We start from the raw sequence: 18,089 nt of genomic DNA, 5'->3' as shown, positions 1-18,089 counted from the left end.
GAGCAGATAATCGTCCTGTTGGAGTAATGACACACATCAATCCAGACCCATAAAATTAATAATAAGCTGTCAAAAGTCATAATCGTCCCTTTTTTTATTGCATCTGTTTATGTGATAGTGAATGCACCAAGCTGCTGAGGTCTCCTCACATAGTGAACTCATTAACGAAAGTAAAGCGACATCCAACTGTTTAAAAGGGTTATGACTTCTTCATAAACCCGAAACAATACAGAGGGAATAAAAAAAAAAGAGTCTGCTTTTTATTACGAGTTGTAAAACGGTTGTCGCGTGACGTCTTTAAGCTCAGGTCTCCAGTGATTTGTTGTGTTTAGCAGAGAAAATTACATTAGCTTGAAATTATAGACCTTATTCTTTTTAATGACAGCAGTTGCGTTCATGCCAGAGTTAAAAGACGTGAGCGCCTTTTGTCTGGCTCAACACAGATTTATGATGTATCACGATTTACTGTCACGCAGTTGAGGCATAATTACTATGTCGTAGGCAATGTGGGTGTGAGGGGTTTATAATCTCGCTGTATAACCAGCAATTTAGGTAAAATGTTATTGGAGCTAACCTTCGGCACAGGTAGGGATGTTATTATGGGAACGCTCGCTATAAAGTGCACCGCGGCCATCTTTAATCAGAGATTATAGTTTTGCCAATCATTTCCTACCGTCCCCTCTCTCTCCGTGCCTCCGTCATTTCGTTCTCCGAGCCGCTGTTTCCTCGTGTCCCTCTATCCGTCTCCCCGCCACTCCTCCGTCTAATCATTTCTCCTGAGTGGGGCTAATTAAAGGGGATCTGACGGAGTGCGCTGACCACAGGAACATCAATCAATCTCTGTCCGACACAGCGAAGCCCCCGCTGACTCCCCCAACCTGCTGCCAACGCGCAAAGCTCCGCAAAAGGTTAATTGTATTCATTATATAAGGGACAGAGCGAAAGATGGAGACGGAGGGAGAAAGAGAGAGAGAGAGAGCGCTGTCTAAAGTCACCCTGAAGGTTCTGGCTCTGGGGGTGAATTCTTAGTAAGCGTCGGCGAGGTTAAACTTGGATCAGCGACACCACCTGTCAGCTCCTAACGTCTGCTTCTTCTCCACCCGAACACGTGCAGCGCAGCGAGGAACTTGTTTTTTTTTTTCTTTTTTTTTTGTCACTTCTTTATTTGCACCCTATTCCATCATCTATTCACCTCATCTCACTTCCATCTATGCATAACACATAAGCGTGATTGTATTAATTTAGTTGATGGAACATATGAAAGGAGTCACACATCATTAATGAAGCCTCCTGATTAGTTGATTAAGCTTTAACAGACTTTGGGCTAAAACTCATTTAGTCCTTCGGGTCCGACTGATGCTGTCACTAATGAGGTTTGATACGGCTCCATTCTTTTTTTCTTTCTTTTTTTTTTTGTTATGGATTGGAACAACCTCTTCTGACACATCCAACCATTTTGTTCGTGCGGCTCTGCTGCCATTTGTTAGCAGCCGCTTTCCGAAGCACGGAGGCAGCTTTCCAGAAACTTTGATCCGATGTTAATGATGTAGCATATTATCCTGGTAATCAGTTGGTTTTTTTGAGTGTTGTTTCGCTGAGCCTGATATCATGTTCGCGTTGGAAGATTTAATTTTTGGAGGAGAATCGTCTTGTTGTGGTTTTCCCCGAGAATTTATTCCTTATCCATTTGATGTCGACGATTAAGTGGTATTTCTCAGACGCTCCCTCGATATTTTAGGTTTCAGCTGCATGAAAAACACTACAAACAACAGTTAAATAGGGTTGATATTAGGGTGTAGCTGTGCCAGAAAAAACCCTACTCTTCTTCTACATGTTAATCAACTTCCAACAATTCATGGAGGCTATATTGAAAGCTGACAATCCCACAGACAAAGTTCCATTTGGTCAGTTTATTCTCCAAACGGACAAAACAGCACAGCACCAGGCCCATTTCAATCTGTGTTTCAGAGGTTCTGGACCCAGACGACTCGCAACATTTTCGCATTAATGTTTCCCTTTTCATGCGAGTGGCAGAGCAAACCAACAGGTGGCTGCTATGAATATCAACTCAGTGATCTCGCACATTGAAATGCGACCCAGAAATTGAGTTTCCCGACACATACGAGACACATCGAATGGTGACGGATGAAAGAAGAAGCTGAGCTGAGAGCACAAACAAAAGGAAATGTAGGTGTTTCCGTACAGCGCAGGAGGGGTTTCCAGCTCCATCGTCAAAAAAACACAAATGAGAGGATATCTTTTGAATGTTAGTTTGCTTCACCCGTTGGTATAAGTACATTAGATCATATAACAGTCTGTTATGATATTTAGAATTTGTGAGTGTGTGTTTATGATCATTTTACATTCTTCTCTCTTTGGCCTCTGGCAGTCTCTTAAAACTTTTTCCACGTTTCTGTTAATGTGCTGTATTTTCAGCGGACCGCAGGTCAGGATTACTGTTTGTTTATCCAACATCACGCACAAATATTAGTGCTTATGGCTCATCATGTCCTCAGTTGTGTTTTTTTATGTGTGCAGGTATACAAACTTTTCTGTAAAACAGCTTGTTGAGAGCTCTCCTGAACATCTGAATTGCTCTCTTTTACTTCTCTTGTACTCTTCTCCAAACACTTGTTCCTGCAAAAATAGAACCCAATAAACTAAAGGTTAAATCACTCAAAAAAAACATTTTTGACAAACTGCATGCGGTTACTATAGAAACCGCTACATCGCATCACTGAAGGTTACGCTCAGACTCTCCGTCTTTGCACTGCGCAAAGCACTTTTGAGCACATATCATGCGGGAATGTGACAGCAAAGATGGCAGGCGGCACACTCATGCGACAACTGTTTCACCTCCCACAACAAGTATTTATTTTGACAAGAACGTGTTGTGCTAGAGTGGCTCGAATTTAACATGTACAACTCGCAGTAGGCTAATTCACAACTTATACACGTCGTGCCGCCGTCTAACATGCCATTAGAGACTGTCTGTGGAGGCACTTTAACAGTTGGCCGCTCCGTGTATCTCCCACTGTGCTGCCATTTATTAGTTATTATTGGAAGGCTGTTAAGAAGCCGATGCCTGGTGTTCTCAGCAGTCTAGACGCCTGATCTCTGAAATGAATTACTTGAATGACTCAAAATAGATGGCATCCATTCTGTATCTTTCACGGCTACACCCCAGTGAATTGTAGATATTGAAAATACACGAGCACAAACATTGATTGCTGATGAGTATCTACAGGAGTCTAGCTAATAGATAAAGTGTTAGATAGCTGCAGGCATCGATTACACAAACATCCTTGTTTTCATTGCTTGAGGGAACATTAATTTACTGGACCCTTACTCTTACCCTGAGAACTACTTCCCACACCGTGAGAACTACTTCCTTAACCCTGAGAACTACTTCCATAATCCTGACAACTACTTCCTTAACCATGAGAACTACTTCCTTAACCCTGAGAACTACTTCCATAATCCTGACAACTACTTCCTTAACCATGAGAACTACTTCCTTAACCCTGAGAACTACTTCCATAACCCTATGGACCACTTCCTTAACCCTGAGAACTACTTCCATAACCCTGAGAACTACTTCCTTAACCCTGAGAACTACTTCCATAACCCTATGGACCACTTCCTTAACCCTAAGAACTACTTCCTTAACCCTGAGAACTACTTCCATAACCCTGAGAACTACTTCCTTAACCCTAAGAACTACTTCCATAACCCTGAGAACTACTTCCATAACCCTGACAACTACTTCCTTAGCCCTAAGAACTACTTCCATCACCCTGAGAACTGCTACTTCCATAACCCTGACAACTACTTCCTTAACCATCGGAACTACTTCCTTAACCCTGAGAGCTACTTCCATTACTGTGAGAACTACTTCCATGACCCTGAGGACCACTTCCTTAACCCTAAGAACTACTTCCATAACCCCGAGAACTACTTCCACAACCATGAGAACTACTTCCTGTTATACTAAGAACTACTTCACTAACCTTGACAATTGCTTGCCTTATCCTAACCCTTTCCCTAACCTTGACCCAGTTTAATGATGTGCGTTATGGGGTCCAGCATTTTGGTCACCACAAAGCTGTCTGACCCCAGACTGTGAAGGGGGAGGAGAGTTCCTTTTTAGCTTACAACTAGACCCCACACACACGTTAGCCATTAGAGGTACAGTTAGCACTGTCCTTAAAGCCAAAAGTGCATACTTGTCCGCTTAATATCACCATAGCTCATCCCTGCTTCGTCACACTCCCTGGTCTCCCTCCAAGAGCTCTGCGGCTTATGTGTATCTTTGTAGTCTCAGTGAAATGAATCATGAGAGTGGATATAATGGTGATCACTTTTGGAAAGTCCCTCCACGAAGGCATTGTTGCAACAAAGAGCAGCTGATGTCATTTTGTGGAGAGCGAAACACTTTAAATTCCTTCACTGCAGTGGTGTGGGAGTACCGGTGTCAGGTGGTGTTTGACAATCCAACAAGGAAGTCATTTGCAGCCTACAGACACTTTCATACTTACTTACAATTGTAGTGTTTATAGTTAAACAAAAAAGTGTGAAAGTGTGTAAAAAACACTAAAGCGTGAAAGCTTCTGCAAGTGCATTGTTATCTTTTAAATGATGTGTTGGGAGAAATTATAAGAACATTTCTGCATAGATGGCTTATTTTTAATTTGGTGCGTTTTCTTTAAAATGTACCATTTTCAGTACAATTTTAGTTGAGTGTACAGCAACTTTTCAAGAGAGTGCAGTGGGACAGACGCTGCATTTTCACAGTGATTTACATCATGCGTGTCAATTTGCGAGATAAGTTTTGATTATAGTTTCAGTGACGGGTTTGCAGAGTAACTGAGAGGCACGCATTCTGAACATCTCCACTTGTCACTTATTCTGTATGCATCAGCTGTATCACCAGCTGTGGCTCAAGTTATACACCGTGCTGTGTATCAAGTCAGTAGTCAAGTCTCCACAGAACACACAGCAGGTTTTATAAAGTATATGTTACGCTGCCTCCACATGGCAGGGAGGCAGTACTGCCACCACAGCTGGACACTGAAGTCAAGGTCACGGTGTGGAGAGAGAGTGTCAACTGCTGGAGACATTGAGCTTCAACCTCTGTCCCTGGGGATTTTGTGCAAACATGCATGCGAGTGTATTTACATGGAATACATATGAATGCAATTCTTTGTTGTCTGTCTGTGTGAGTGTGTGTGTGTGTGTGTGTGTCTTGGGGGAGTGCGTCGCTGCTGAAGCTGGGTTAGCCTCTCGAGCATCATTATCATTGGAATAAACAACAGCTAAGCTCCGATGTCCTCCGTGCCCTTGTTCCCTCTATTAGATGGTCTTAAGTTTGTGTGTGTGTGTGTGTGTGTGTGTGTGTGTGCGTGCTAAGACGCTCGTGTGTGTTTGAGCTTTTTTTTTTTCCGCCACATTCTTGTTTACAAAATTGCAAAAGCCTGTGTCTGTGCCCTGTGTTTTGATTTCGGCCTTTTTGTCTTGATTAGTATGCCCATTTATTGCGATTTAGGAGGATCCTCATCCGTATCTCATGTGTGCGTTCCCGTCTGTGCTTTTTAAAGGTACCTAATCCCTTCGTTGGACCGCTCCCATGCCGGCTTCTACCGCTGCATCGTGAGGAATCGGGTCGGAGCCCTTCTGCAGAGGCGCACGGAAGTACAGGTGGCCTGTAAGTATCAACACGGGGTTGCAGGTGAAACGCAGATGAATGGGACCCAGTGGATCTCAGAAAAGGAGGGATGACAGATAGATACAGAGTGTGTTTGACTGCCTGCAGTGTACGCAGTATGTTCCCACTCTGTTTGGTTGCCTTTGTATCAAGGACTGACTGGGGAGGGACAGATGCTGGCAGGGTGAAAGATCTACCTGCATATCATCTGGGGTGTTATCAACCCAGACAGCTGTTCCGCTCAGCAGTCTCATTAGATTGATATTGTTGCCGTGGTTGTTTTTAACTTTGCTTCGTTTCAGTATGACCAACGCTTACTCCATTCTCTCTCTCCCTCTCTCTCTCTCTTTTGTCAACAACATCTGTCGTTTTCTTCTCGGTGAAAATGGGGCTCCGATGCGCCGCCTCTCTGTAAAATTTCCAGCGCCACTTTTCAGGCCGCTCGGCTCACTCATCTTGTTAACGAGCTATTACGGACGCGCCGCTGAGGTGTCTGGAGTGTTGTCACTTCAAATGCACCCGGCCCCCTCACCCTACCCCCCCCCCCCCCCCCCCACCCCCGCCGCCCCATAGGCCCCACCCATCCTGTGGCCCATTATCCCGCCTTCCCAGGGTATGCCAGGTTCATTGGCTTCCCCTTGTTCCAGCGACATTTGAGTGGATGTGACACAGCGCTGTACCTGACTGAACAATGCAGCCAACCAGGCGTGAGAGAGAAAGAGATGGGAGGGAGACGGCGACGGCTTAACAGTCCCACCGGTCCACTTCTTCAGTATTGGGCGAACATATTGTAGCTGTAGCCGACTCCTTCTCTTCTGTATCTCCTTCTCAACCAGCTGCAGTCTGGCTCTCTGTCTGCCTCTGTCACCATTTCTTTTTTGTTCTTCCTTTCCTCTCTCTCTCTCTCTCTCTCTCTCTCTCTCTCTCTCTCTCGACTTAGTCTGTTGTCTGGCCACCACTGCTTTCTATTTATTTCCTGGCTCCCACCCCACTGTTATTCTGTTTCTCTTTATTCCCACCTCTTTCCATTTCCATAATTCTTTTCTTCCCTCTCATCAGTCGCTCATGAAGGGGTACGGACCGTGAGGCAAAGTAAAAAAGGAGAATTAAGGACACCTGCAGAAGAATTGGATGAGATAGATAGAGGAGGAGGGGGGGAAGAGAGAGAGAAAAGAGACAGAGGAGGCAGAGATGGGGAGATCTCTTTTACAAGCTATTCCATTGAGGCAGCACAATTAGGATTGCGGAGACGCACCTCGGAGAAAGGGAAACATGCCGAGGCGTTAGAGTTTGGGGAGGGGGGAGGAGGACGTCACATCGTCGAAACTGCAGATCAAAGTCGGGATTTGCACACTTCCCAGATTTTCATTTAAGCTGAGAACCACAGCTGCACCGCAAAGCCAGATTACCTTATTTTTCTTTTTATTCTCTTTGAAAGAGAACCGACAGAGATGGGAAAGTAAGATTGCCATCGATGCACAACCACTCCAACGTCCCCCGGTTCAAAGCTCCATACCTTGATCTCTACATTTTTTCAAAGATATAATTATTTCTAAACTGTGTTAGAACGTAATTGAGTGTTTGATGTCACGTTCGAATGATTTCAGCAGAGCTTGCTTTATTGTCTCCAGTGAATCGGAGAGACAATTATATGATCCTTTTCTCGCCCAAGACGATTTCTTGGTATTCAGCTGTCACATCTTCGGCTTTTTTCTCTCTCAGACAGCATTGGGAGGAATAAAAATACAAAGTCTGCTTGTTACCGCTGTCCTATAAAGGTGTACAGTCAGCGCGAGGCATTCTGATTCCAACAGAGAACGAAAAAACAACAACGATCCGACGTGAGATTCTAACCTGCCCGTAGATCTCAATCACAAACAGGCAGAGCGTGGTGCGGCGATATTAGCACAGCATTTTTGTCAGCTTTTTAAGATTATAATGAGGCATGGGAGGAATAAAAGCCGCCGTAACAAATGAAATGTATTAGGAGATAATAGAGTAGCGGCCGTGCTGGTCATCTACTATGCTGAGTAATGCGCACATTTAGCGCGATCAAGATTGATTGCCCTGGATGCCTCCACACGGGAGGATGCGGAATATGAATATGAGTCAATTTAGCGTCCCCTCTGTGTCCCTCTGTGAGTCATTTCATTGTCCTCCTTCCACTAGCTTTTCTTGATGTACTGTGGAAACCATGGCAACAACAGCGGCGCTGTCCATCAAAACGGCTCGATGTAACATTTCAGAAACAGAAAAGCAGATGGCAAAAAATAAAAAACCTCTGTGGGCACCAAAAGTCAGATGCAAGAAAGGAAAAGGAGAGTCTGTGACTGTACGTCCACTTTTCTTCTTTCTTACTCTTTTCTCTTGTGTTTGTTTGACTTCCTGTAGTCATGGGCAGCTTTGAGGAGGGTGAACGCTCCCAGTCGGTGTCTCAGGGCGAGGGCGCCGTTGTCCCAGCGCCACGTATTCGCAGCTTCCCCCAGCCACAAGTCACCTGGTTCAGGGACGGGCGCAAGATTCCACCCAGCAGTCGGATGTAAGTGCTTTTATTTATTCATTTTCATTCCTGCTTTCTGTGGAGTCTTTACCTTCATATTTGTGTTTGATCATGTGAATACTTTCTGTTGCTTTGTTTGTTCCCGGGGCTCTTTGAGGGGCGCTTTAGTTTGAGGGGCGCTTTCTGTTCTTTCCCCGTCGTTCGTCATTCATCTCGCTACATTTCGTGCTAAAGGAGAGTTTGAATTTCTCCTGCAGAACAAGGCCCAAGACCAAAGCTGTTCTGGCACTGTGTGAAATGAAATCCACTCCCCGCTCCCCCCTCTTTCTCATTTGTATTTGAAAAGAAACCCAAACCAACCACTTTTATTGCAGCATATCTGTGTCACCGTCTCTCTTCATTTTGGTCTCCAAATAGGAGGCTGAGTGTTTTTCTGAGTTCAGCTATCAATGCGTGGCAGCCGGCCGCGGTTGGTGTTCTCACGGCATCATCAGTTCCCAGCGCAGGTATCGAGCACTGGAGCAATCAGACGGGATTGTTGTTCTGCTCTCTGTTCTGATCACTTTAAATAGAAAGGTGTAAATGGGGAGGTCGATTGGGAATGATGTCTTCTCTGTCCGCTCAAGAAAGGAGCATTGGCCACTTTTGGTTCTTGGTTTTGTTTCAGTATGTTCCGGCTTTTGAAACGCAAAAAATCAAACACAAATGTTATCGATGTATTCGGGGTTATGAACGGTTCTCCTGACATTCTGTCAGACTCACAATAGATGCAAAAGGATACAAATTGATGCAACAGAACTGGAGATATCTCACACACGTTATTCTTCCTGGGCTTGTCCTGGAGCCTACATTACCCACAATGCAACATGACCAGCAGCTCTTGCTTCTGTATTATGGTGGGATCAGCTTACCTATCCTGGAGCGGAGATGAGTTGTTGGATGACTTGAATTAACATCAGCTTTGTATTTATGACTTTCGGTTCAACACAGACTCGACTTATGTGACTAGATATTTATGTATTTCTAGATATCGAGATGTCACATTTTCGATTTTCCATGATTGGGAGGATTTCTGCCTTTTTTCCGCTGGAATACTGTGTGTGTGTGTGTGTGCGCACCTGTGAGTGTGTGTGTTTAACACACTTATCCCCGCCTCATCACATCTGCATCTCACCGCGGTGGGAGGCGACCTTGCCCTTGGTTAGAGTGAATCTTTCTTATCAGCTCCTCATCATCAGTAATCATACACTGACCTAGAATGACAATGAGACAGTGCAACCCGGACTGACTGACTGAGGGAGCTCGAAGGCCGCGGGTCAGACGACCGCTTCGATTTTTTGGGTTCCGGCTTGTTGTGGAAATCTGAATTACCTTTGAGAAGTCGTCAAGAGAAAAGGTCGAACGACGGTGACCTGCGGAGCTCCGTCTGCGTATCAAAGTTTGGCGTTTGAAGAGGTTATTGTTTTTGAAAGTTTGACGAACACTCCTTCAACTCTTTATTAGTTTCACAGTTCTCTCCTTCAGCCCTGTTCTCCTCTCTCGCTTATTGTTCTCGTTTGTTTCTTCTGTCGATGTCTCTCTCTCTCTCTCTTCCTCTCTCACTCCTTTTGTCTCCATTATCGGCCACCCACTGCGTGTACTCCGCTTCTCTTCATCCTCACTTCCTACCCTCTAGCTCTGAGAATGCTAATTCCGCGCACATTACCAAGGTCAGTGTGTGCAAATGAGCACCGTTGATAACAGGCAGCCTCTCTTTTTTTTCTTTTTTTTTTATTGAAAATCATTTAATTGAATTTGATTCGTGCCACTAGCGTTGACTCTGCAGAGGCATCAAAGTCTGGCTGGCAGGGAGAGACCGAGGGAGCGCCGGAGAGAGAGTTTCTTCACCGAGCTGCAAGTGTTACCTTGATGAAGGCTCTTTCCAAGGACTAGTGCTCTCCAGAGTCACATCCAGCTGTTCGGTCTGTCTAAACATTGTCACACTGGCTCTTTATTTATAATGGTTATAGGCATTGTGGGACTGGTAGTTGCAGCTTCAGGATCTATTTGTGTCTCTTTCACGGGTCGAAGGTTAGAATGTGGAACAGCAGTGAAGTGAGGACTTTGACCACGGTGACCACTATCTTTTCCTTTTCTAATATCTCACACTGCCCTGCTGTCTTGCCTTTTTTTTTTTTTTTTTTTTACTCCATCTTCCCCACCGCCTCTGCTCCTTGTGCCTCGCTCCTGCTATCCCCCCCCTCAGGTGTCATAACTTTAATTTGCAGGCTCTCCAGGGGTTCATCTTGCTTCTTCTCTCTGTGCTCTGCGTAATCACACCCCAGCACTGGAGGAGAAGGAACAGAGCAGCCAGGAATAACTGTGGTAATCACCTCCAACCGATCGAACTCACCGCTAATAAAATACGGCCCTTCGCTGCAGGATGTCGTACGAGAACTACGTCTTTTGTCGCATTGTATGTACATCCATTGTGATCGTTTTGACCTGTGCTGCGTGTCGCCGGAAGCGCTTCTCGCTGGGTATTCACTGCTTCGTAATGCGTCACACGTCTGTCGGGGGTGTTCTTGTCTTGCTCTTGCAAGATTTCTTTTAGAAAGGTGGCAGAAAACTTGAGAATGACTCCAGGATGACACTTGTTGGATTGCAAGGACGTCTGAGAGGTCACGTCCTGCGCACAAATCAGGGATTCTGATCACAGGTAGAGTCGAGATGTACAGAAGGTTTTATTGGAGTCACAAACAAAGCAGTGGGATTAGGGATGGTAATTTGTTATGCAAATGAAGGATCAAAGTCATTTATCAAATGCAAATCCTTTAAATACGTGGAGAGGTGTTTAAGGGACAGGCAAGACAGTTCTTTAGCTTCAGCAGCTTGCACACCAACATCAGTAACCTTGTTTTGAGTCCTGTCCTGGTTCTGATTATTTCCAGGAAGTGTTTCCATGGAGCAGGAGAAACAACAAGTTGACAGTATTTCAACTTTTATGCCCGTCTGAAAACTGCCAGAAGAACAGTGGGTTTGCATGATCATGAATATGTTAATCAAATTATGAGATAATTGAGACTAAATATTTCTCTTAAACCTTGACATTGACACACCTGGTAATTTAAACGGACCCATGATTGAATATGTTATGGGAACCTCCAGGATGGGTGCAAGCGCATACGTAGCGTAACGTGAATGCAGCACACCAGCCGGGCCGGGATGTGTAACGGAAACCCAGAGAAACTTGGTGAATGCTGCATTTTTCACCTCCCTGCTGCCAGTTTTCCCCTGGCAGAGCAGCGTCTCACTGTGCCACAGTGACTGCTCTCTCTTTGCCATGTGGCCTCTGCAGCTGTTGTTCTTGGCGTAGGCGAGCACTCCGGCGCTGTCTCTCCGAGCACACCCATAAACTTGCGGATTCAGTTATTGTTACTCTCTCGTGGTTCTTGTTCTGGCAGTCTTGGTTGGAGACATTTTGTCCTTGTTGACTCCTACAGCCGGGATCGGGTCCGCAAAGGATCAGTTCAACCCGAGTCTCCTCGCGTCTTTGTTGTGCTGTGATGTAGAGCAGGATGCATGGAGGGAAAAAGAAGTTATTTAGCACTAGCAGTCATTATTCTTCCCTTATTGAATGGAAATGCATTTGGCAGGGTCTTTTCCATTCAGCTGCCGTGATTTGTTGTGTTATTTTGGAGACTTAATGTGGTGTATAATCAGAGGCTCCTTCAGTAAACACATTTGCCAGGAAGTGTAAGGCTGGAAGGTGAGTTTGCGGCGGGTTGCGCTGTAGCGCCGGAGAGCCTGTCCTCGCTCGCCATTCCACCTCTTACAACAACTCACTACCTGCCAACCGCTTTTCTTTTTCTCAGAAACTTTCCATTGACACGCTGGCATGGATTTATCTGCATTACACTGAAAACAACCTTGTAGAGGTGTCTGTTAAGACAGAACACAGAGGAGCCTGACCCGGAGGAGTCAGTGGGAGGACATCCCTGACACACACACACACACACACACACACACACACAATTGCAATTCCCCTGAGTAATCTGCTGTAGCTACTGATCAATTAATGGCCCCTGCCTGTGATGCTCGGGTCCTGTCAGTCTGCTATGGATTCCCCATTAGTCACGAGGGCCAGCGAATAGCCAAGCCCTTCCTCTGCATTTCCCTACGACCAACTGCTCGGCATTAGTCATCAGCCCAACAATCTGCAAGGCGAAAAGGGACGTGATGTCAGGGAGAAGTGACACTAACAACAGAGCGGCGTGCACATGGATGCATGAGATCATTTATTCCGTGTGTGCGGGGCTGCAGTGAGCTGGGTTTTCTTTCAGTATTTCATTGATCGCTCTCTCGATTAACATTTGGTTTTTGTCGTGTCCAACCAACTGTCCAAAACCCGAAGTGTACAACGACAGACACGCTTCTCTTGTGAGGCAGATGGATTAACAAGATTATGTAATCGCTTCAGGCCATGCACAGGTCGAAGTCAAAGGCATGGAACCAATCGCAGCTCGCAGCAGCAGCTACGGTCGCGGTTAACGTGTGTCAACCAGTGAGGGAAGAGACTTTCTGCTCGCATCAGTAATATCAGAGTTGAAGATTATATTTCATTGAAGGAAATTCAAAGAATGGCACTGAAGAAATTGAATAAGGTAAAATATGCAGACACATATCGTTGGATTCATTCGGCGGACAGATTTAGCGACAGCCTCCCGTGTTTGGTGTCGTAAGCACCAGCAGAAACTGCCTTGACTTCATCCATGTGTCACCGTTTGGGACATCCTTTTTTTTTTTTGTTTCTTTTTGTTTCTTACTTCACTGAATGATGCTCTTCTGAACACTCAACCATCCAGCGAGCAACAGGGAAGCAGAAAGCTAACAGTAAGCCACAAATCTCGAGTTCATGCCCCCGGTGAGACAACAAGAGGCTGTTTCTTCATGAGCAACTCTCCCTTACCTCCTCTCATCTCTCTCACTCCTCCTCCGTCTCTCCATCACCAGGAGCTGTGGCTCTTTCATCACAGGTCTGCTGAGCGGTAGGATACGCAGGCCGTAGAGTTTCTCTCTCTGGCTTTTCTGCTGCCACCATCCGTCTACTGGCTGCAGCTTGACTCATACCTTCGCCAGCCATGTGAGCTGCTTGATCCCGTCGACCCCTCTCCCCCTCCCGGGGGAGGCCATCAGCCCGACCGGGGCCATTTGTCTGCATGTAATGGAGGTCTGAGGCTGTGGAGCGAGGTTAGGCCCCTCACGGCCCGGCGGAGAGGGACGGCCGCGACAGATGCCAAAAACACTCCCAGGCGAGTGTGTATGTGTGTCAGAACAGGCACGGATCTGTCACACCGTGTCAGCGCTGGATTAACACCGCAGATATGCATACGGACTGACAAACGGAGTGGCTGCGAACAGGAAACAAAGACGTGCTTTTAAAGCGAGCTGTTCGACCGGGGGGACGACGTGTTGTTAATTAAAGACAGCAACCCCTGGATCATTGTTTATTTAATTTCCCTGCGATGTAATTTATTAGTAATAATGAAAATTACAGAAGGGAAGCAATGAGTGGCAAATAAAACATTTAAACGTCCGTCACTCTGTTGTAATCAAACATAAATCCTCATCGTCATTATTGATTAAAGTGCTACAGAATCATTATGAGGCCGGCAGTCACTGGAAAGCCACCCTCAACGCTCAACATAAATAAATTGATCCACAAGGAAGTAATTGCGTACGAGACGAACGCTGCTTCTCTGCTGCGAGCAAAGCTGTGGTTTTGCACATAAAGCTGCACAGTTGGCCGAGATTTTCTTCCCAGCAGCCGTCCGGCCTGCCAGACTCTCTCTCTCACGTGGACTGCAGCTCTTTCTGGAGGATAATAATGGAAAAAAGAAAATTGGGTTGGAACAAAAAGGAAAAAGCGTTCAGAGATTTAGGAATAAATCTACAAACCAGGGAGAGACGGAGGCATGTCCGCACATATCTGATTTGTCCGAATGTCTCGGCTCTGTGGCGTGATAAATTCCCCCGCGCCGTGCCGGATACGTGGTAAGCCTTTCGTTATGAGCGAGCCTCAGACAGCTGCTCGCACGCCGCTGAGGGACTGGCGCAGAAAGGATCACCAAAATGCATTAAAAAAAAACAAGATATTACGTCGAGAAGCTGGTCAGAAAAAAAAACCCAACAATTTCATTACCTCTTTTAGCCAAATTCTTATCTCCCTCTTTTCCCCCGTTCCCTTGATATACATGTAAAGCCATTCAGGATAATTGGCTTTTTAACTTTTAATTTCTTGCAGCAACGTGTGGTCTTTGATCCCCGAGGCCCGGCGAGCGCGGGGAGTGGTTAGATCTGCTGAACACGCTGAGTTACAAAGCTTTGTTTGACCCCCACTGCAGCACCCCTGATTACAGGCTGAGGAGAGAGGATGCTCAGCGGGGGGAAGCACAGTAAAATGAACTAGCCAGAGCAAACATTTCCTCCTGCTCCTGCTAACGCTGATGAAATCAGGACCGGCTGTGGACGATGGGGAAATATTAGTTGAAGCTTAGTCTGCTTGGTTGGACGAGGGGGTTAATGGGGAAGAACTTTGTATGACGCTTGACATTATCACAGAGGAACGTCTCCTGCAGGTCAGACGAAGATATTCCTCCTTTAACTTCACAGCACAACCCTGTATATTCATCTTCAAGAGTCGCTTAAGCGGTGGGTATGTTTAGCACCGGATTGTGTCCCCACTTTAGAAAAGGTCCTGGGAAGTCACCTGGGAATTATTCAGCGCTTTGGACACTTCCCGTCCAGGCCACATCGCCCCGCCAACCCCCCTAAGGGATCAATAATTCATGGCTGTGCGTCCAGGATGTCACCGCTCCAGCGAGCTAGCATTAAATATTTACCGCAGATCATAAGCTGCAGCTATTGAGGCCTGCCAGCCCCCTTTAGGAAGACTGTTTTCAGTCCCGGCATGCGCAGGGAATCCCAAATGAGCTCGGTGACTGGGGCCGCTCGGAGATATGCGACAATCAATCAGTCTGTAGGCGGATCTCGTAAGTCATCGTGCAGGAAATGCTCTCAGCACAGGTTAGCTATATGCAGCACTTCTCTCTGGGCTGTGTGTCGAATGCTCTGCCTGCATGCCCCGACAGGCTGCCGGAGAGTTTGAGAAGTGTGAGGACACCTGTATATACTTTCTCTCTATGTGCAAGTGAGCATTTCTTCCCCCCCTACTCACTTTCTCATCAGCTCTCTTGCTGCCTTGATAAGGCACAGCAGGCCCCCTCGGATCCCCCACTGATGAGTCGAAGGATGGAGGAATAAGTGGATGGAGGAGTGGAGCGGGTTAGATTGGAGGAGGAGGTGGAGGAGAGGGAGAGGGAGAGAGAGAGAGAGAGAGGGAGAGGAAGGTCATCAGATGTGAGACAGGATTAGGACATTTTCTCTTTTTACACGTGCAAACAAGCAGCGCTGGATTTTCAGGAGCCATCACTCGCAGCGCTTCACAGAAGTTTTTTTTTTGTTTTCTTATCGATCACTAAGATAGCTGTTATTCCAGATTTAGCCCCACCAATAGCCGTGGGAGCTATAAAGAAAGCATCAAAGAGAAAAAAAATCAAACAGAAATGTCACAGAGTACAGAGGGTGGGCCGGAGTCACAGCCATTTGAATGGTATTGATTTGTTTCTCTGACAGTCGTATTTCCTTCTGAAAGCTTCCTGACCGAAACTCTCTTTGTCGGCCCCGCTGTAAGAAATAGGAGAAAAAAAAATTATGAAATGTGCAAATGAAATGTGGGGCTGGTTGCTTCGACACGTGAACACATTCGACACAGGGGATGGATGGAGTGAAGGAGAGAGCTCGGCCTGAACGGTAGATGGGACAGATAAGGCCGGAGGAAGAGATGTATGTGGAGGAAGGCACCGGGTTGGAACGAGCTATCTACCTCCAGATTGTCGAACAGGCACAGATAATAAGAAAATATTGATTGTAAACACAGTCAGGGGGCTGTAACATCAGGCGGCGGATGGGAGGGGAGTGGAGGGGAGGGGAGGAAGGTTTCTCCCTCGCTGTTTGCCACATTGACGAGGGAGGGCTTGATAGAGTCAACAAGACACCAGGTATTAGCCCCTATAGGACGCCTGCCGAAAAATGGATCAGTGTTTATTTATTCAGGCGCCATTTCAGCCGCGGATCGAGCAGAGACACTATTGTTTCCGTGCCAAACGCCATCGGCTGCCAGAAACAAAAAAAAAAAACAAAAAACGCAGGCCGCAGGAAGCAGAGGGGTACAAATAGCCAATTAAGAGCTCTGGCTTATTACACTGGGCTATCGCATTTCAGACCGGACCATAAGGAGAAGTATGAGCGAGGGAGGCTGCCAATAATTTCCCCCTCGCTCAGTCAGCAGCAACACATTGTTTACACATTGTAAATCGATATACCTAATGCGGCTTGAGCGGCGTAATTAAAATGTTAAAATGTTTAATGCCCCTTTCAGCCACAGGATCAAGTGCAGACACACGAGCAGGCAAACATATTCAGCTCCAATTAGCAGGTCTGACGTTATCTTCAGAGGCGGATGACGTGCTGTTTATTCCTCTGTCTTAACTTCCTGAGTTTTTAATTGCAGGATTCCTTCTTTACTTTGTTTCCCGTCCTCAGTGCCATCACGCTCGACAACACGCTGGTCATCCTGTCCACGGTGGCGCCGGACGCCGGGCGCTACTACGTCCAGGCGGTGAACGACAAGAACGGAGAGAACAAAACCAGCCAGCCCATCACCCTGTCAGTAGAGAGTGAGTCACCGCACACTATAATACACGCAATGTAATGTAATCCCACCAGGTCGTGATGGAGGGACAGGTGAGAGGCGTGCATGCACTGAGAAAGCACACTGAGCCAGAATGAAAGGTAGAATACTTCCCTCTGAATGGATGTGAAGTGAAAATATAAAGAGGTGGAAGTATTTTGATCGTTATCCTTTAATAATACATCATGATCTTTTAGTTTGTCATATATTTGTAGTGTTGTCGTCCTGTGAGAGTCACAAATCTCTAAATGTTTCAGCTGTGTGAGCAGCAGAATAGTTTATTTAGCTTAAGAGGTAAGATAAATCTCTGGTAATGGAACATTTAATTCTTCTATTCATCACCACATCCACATACTTTGTCTTCAGTCTACACGAAGGGTTTGACAGCTCGTGAGACGAGATGAGTCGAGCATTTCCATGTGACGTTGTTGTCGGTGCAGCGGTCAGTAACGCAGCCAGGTCATCACCTTTTCCCTCACAACTAAAAACATTAGCTTATTCATTCATTGGGTCTATAATGGAGACGTGGAAGGCAGATGGAACTGGTGCCAAGCTGTCGGCCCAAATGGATCAACTGGAGATTTCGTGCCCAGTGACCGACCAAATGTCAGGTTTAAAGGGAGCCGATCTAAAGGCCGATGGCATCATCGGTACACTGCGCGATCGGCTTTTAATTCAAACAGATTTGTTATGAGCACCCGAGTGAATGTACATGGGTCAGTATCATGGCTGCCATAATGCATGATGAGTATTTTAAGTAAGCACATGATCTCATCAACACATGTTCGCCAAAGAAGAAACTCTGAACACTTGAGTTTTGCTTGTGATGGGATATTTCCACTTCACTTTCAAGCAACTACCACTGCAGTGCAACAGCTCAACCTCCTTAATCAGATTTCATTTCATTCAGTATCTGCATCCATATTTACACATTGTTCCGGATGCTCACACACACACACACACACAAGGTTCGAGAAAGCAACAGGGACAGCCTGTTGTATCGCCGAGTAGCTCTTAATATTCACCAGCATACTTAGCCCCCCCCTCCCCAAATGACAGAAACACAAGATACACGACTCAAACCAATTCAGCTG

At 46.1% G+C, this 18,089-nt stretch overlaps 1 protein-coding gene across 9 annotated transcripts in view; it reads left to right on the top strand.

Moving 5' to 3' along the window:
* Nucleotides 1-18,089, top strand: part of sdk2b (sidekick cell adhesion molecule 2b) — a 352,080-nt gene that overhangs the window by 278,350 nt on the left and 55,641 nt on the right. For all 9 annotated transcript variants that reach the window (XM_037081071.1, XM_037081070.1, XM_037081076.1 and 6 more), the window contains 3 exons: nt 5,598-5,704; nt 8,096-8,243; nt 16,848-16,981. In XM_037081071.1, coding sequence (XP_036936966.1) covers nt 5,598-5,704; nt 8,096-8,243; nt 16,848-16,981 — 389 coding nt within the window. The remainder of the gene's footprint in view (nt 1-5,597; nt 5,705-8,095; nt 8,244-16,847; nt 16,982-18,089) is intronic.

The sequence above is a fragment of the Acanthopagrus latus genome, chromosome 20 (genome assembly GCF_904848185.1).
Source record: "Acanthopagrus latus isolate v.2019 chromosome 20, fAcaLat1.1, whole genome shotgun sequence".
Lineage (NCBI taxonomy): Eukaryota > Metazoa > Chordata > Actinopteri > Spariformes > Sparidae > Acanthopagrus > Acanthopagrus latus.
This window is presented reverse-complemented; position numbering and strand designations above follow the sequence as displayed.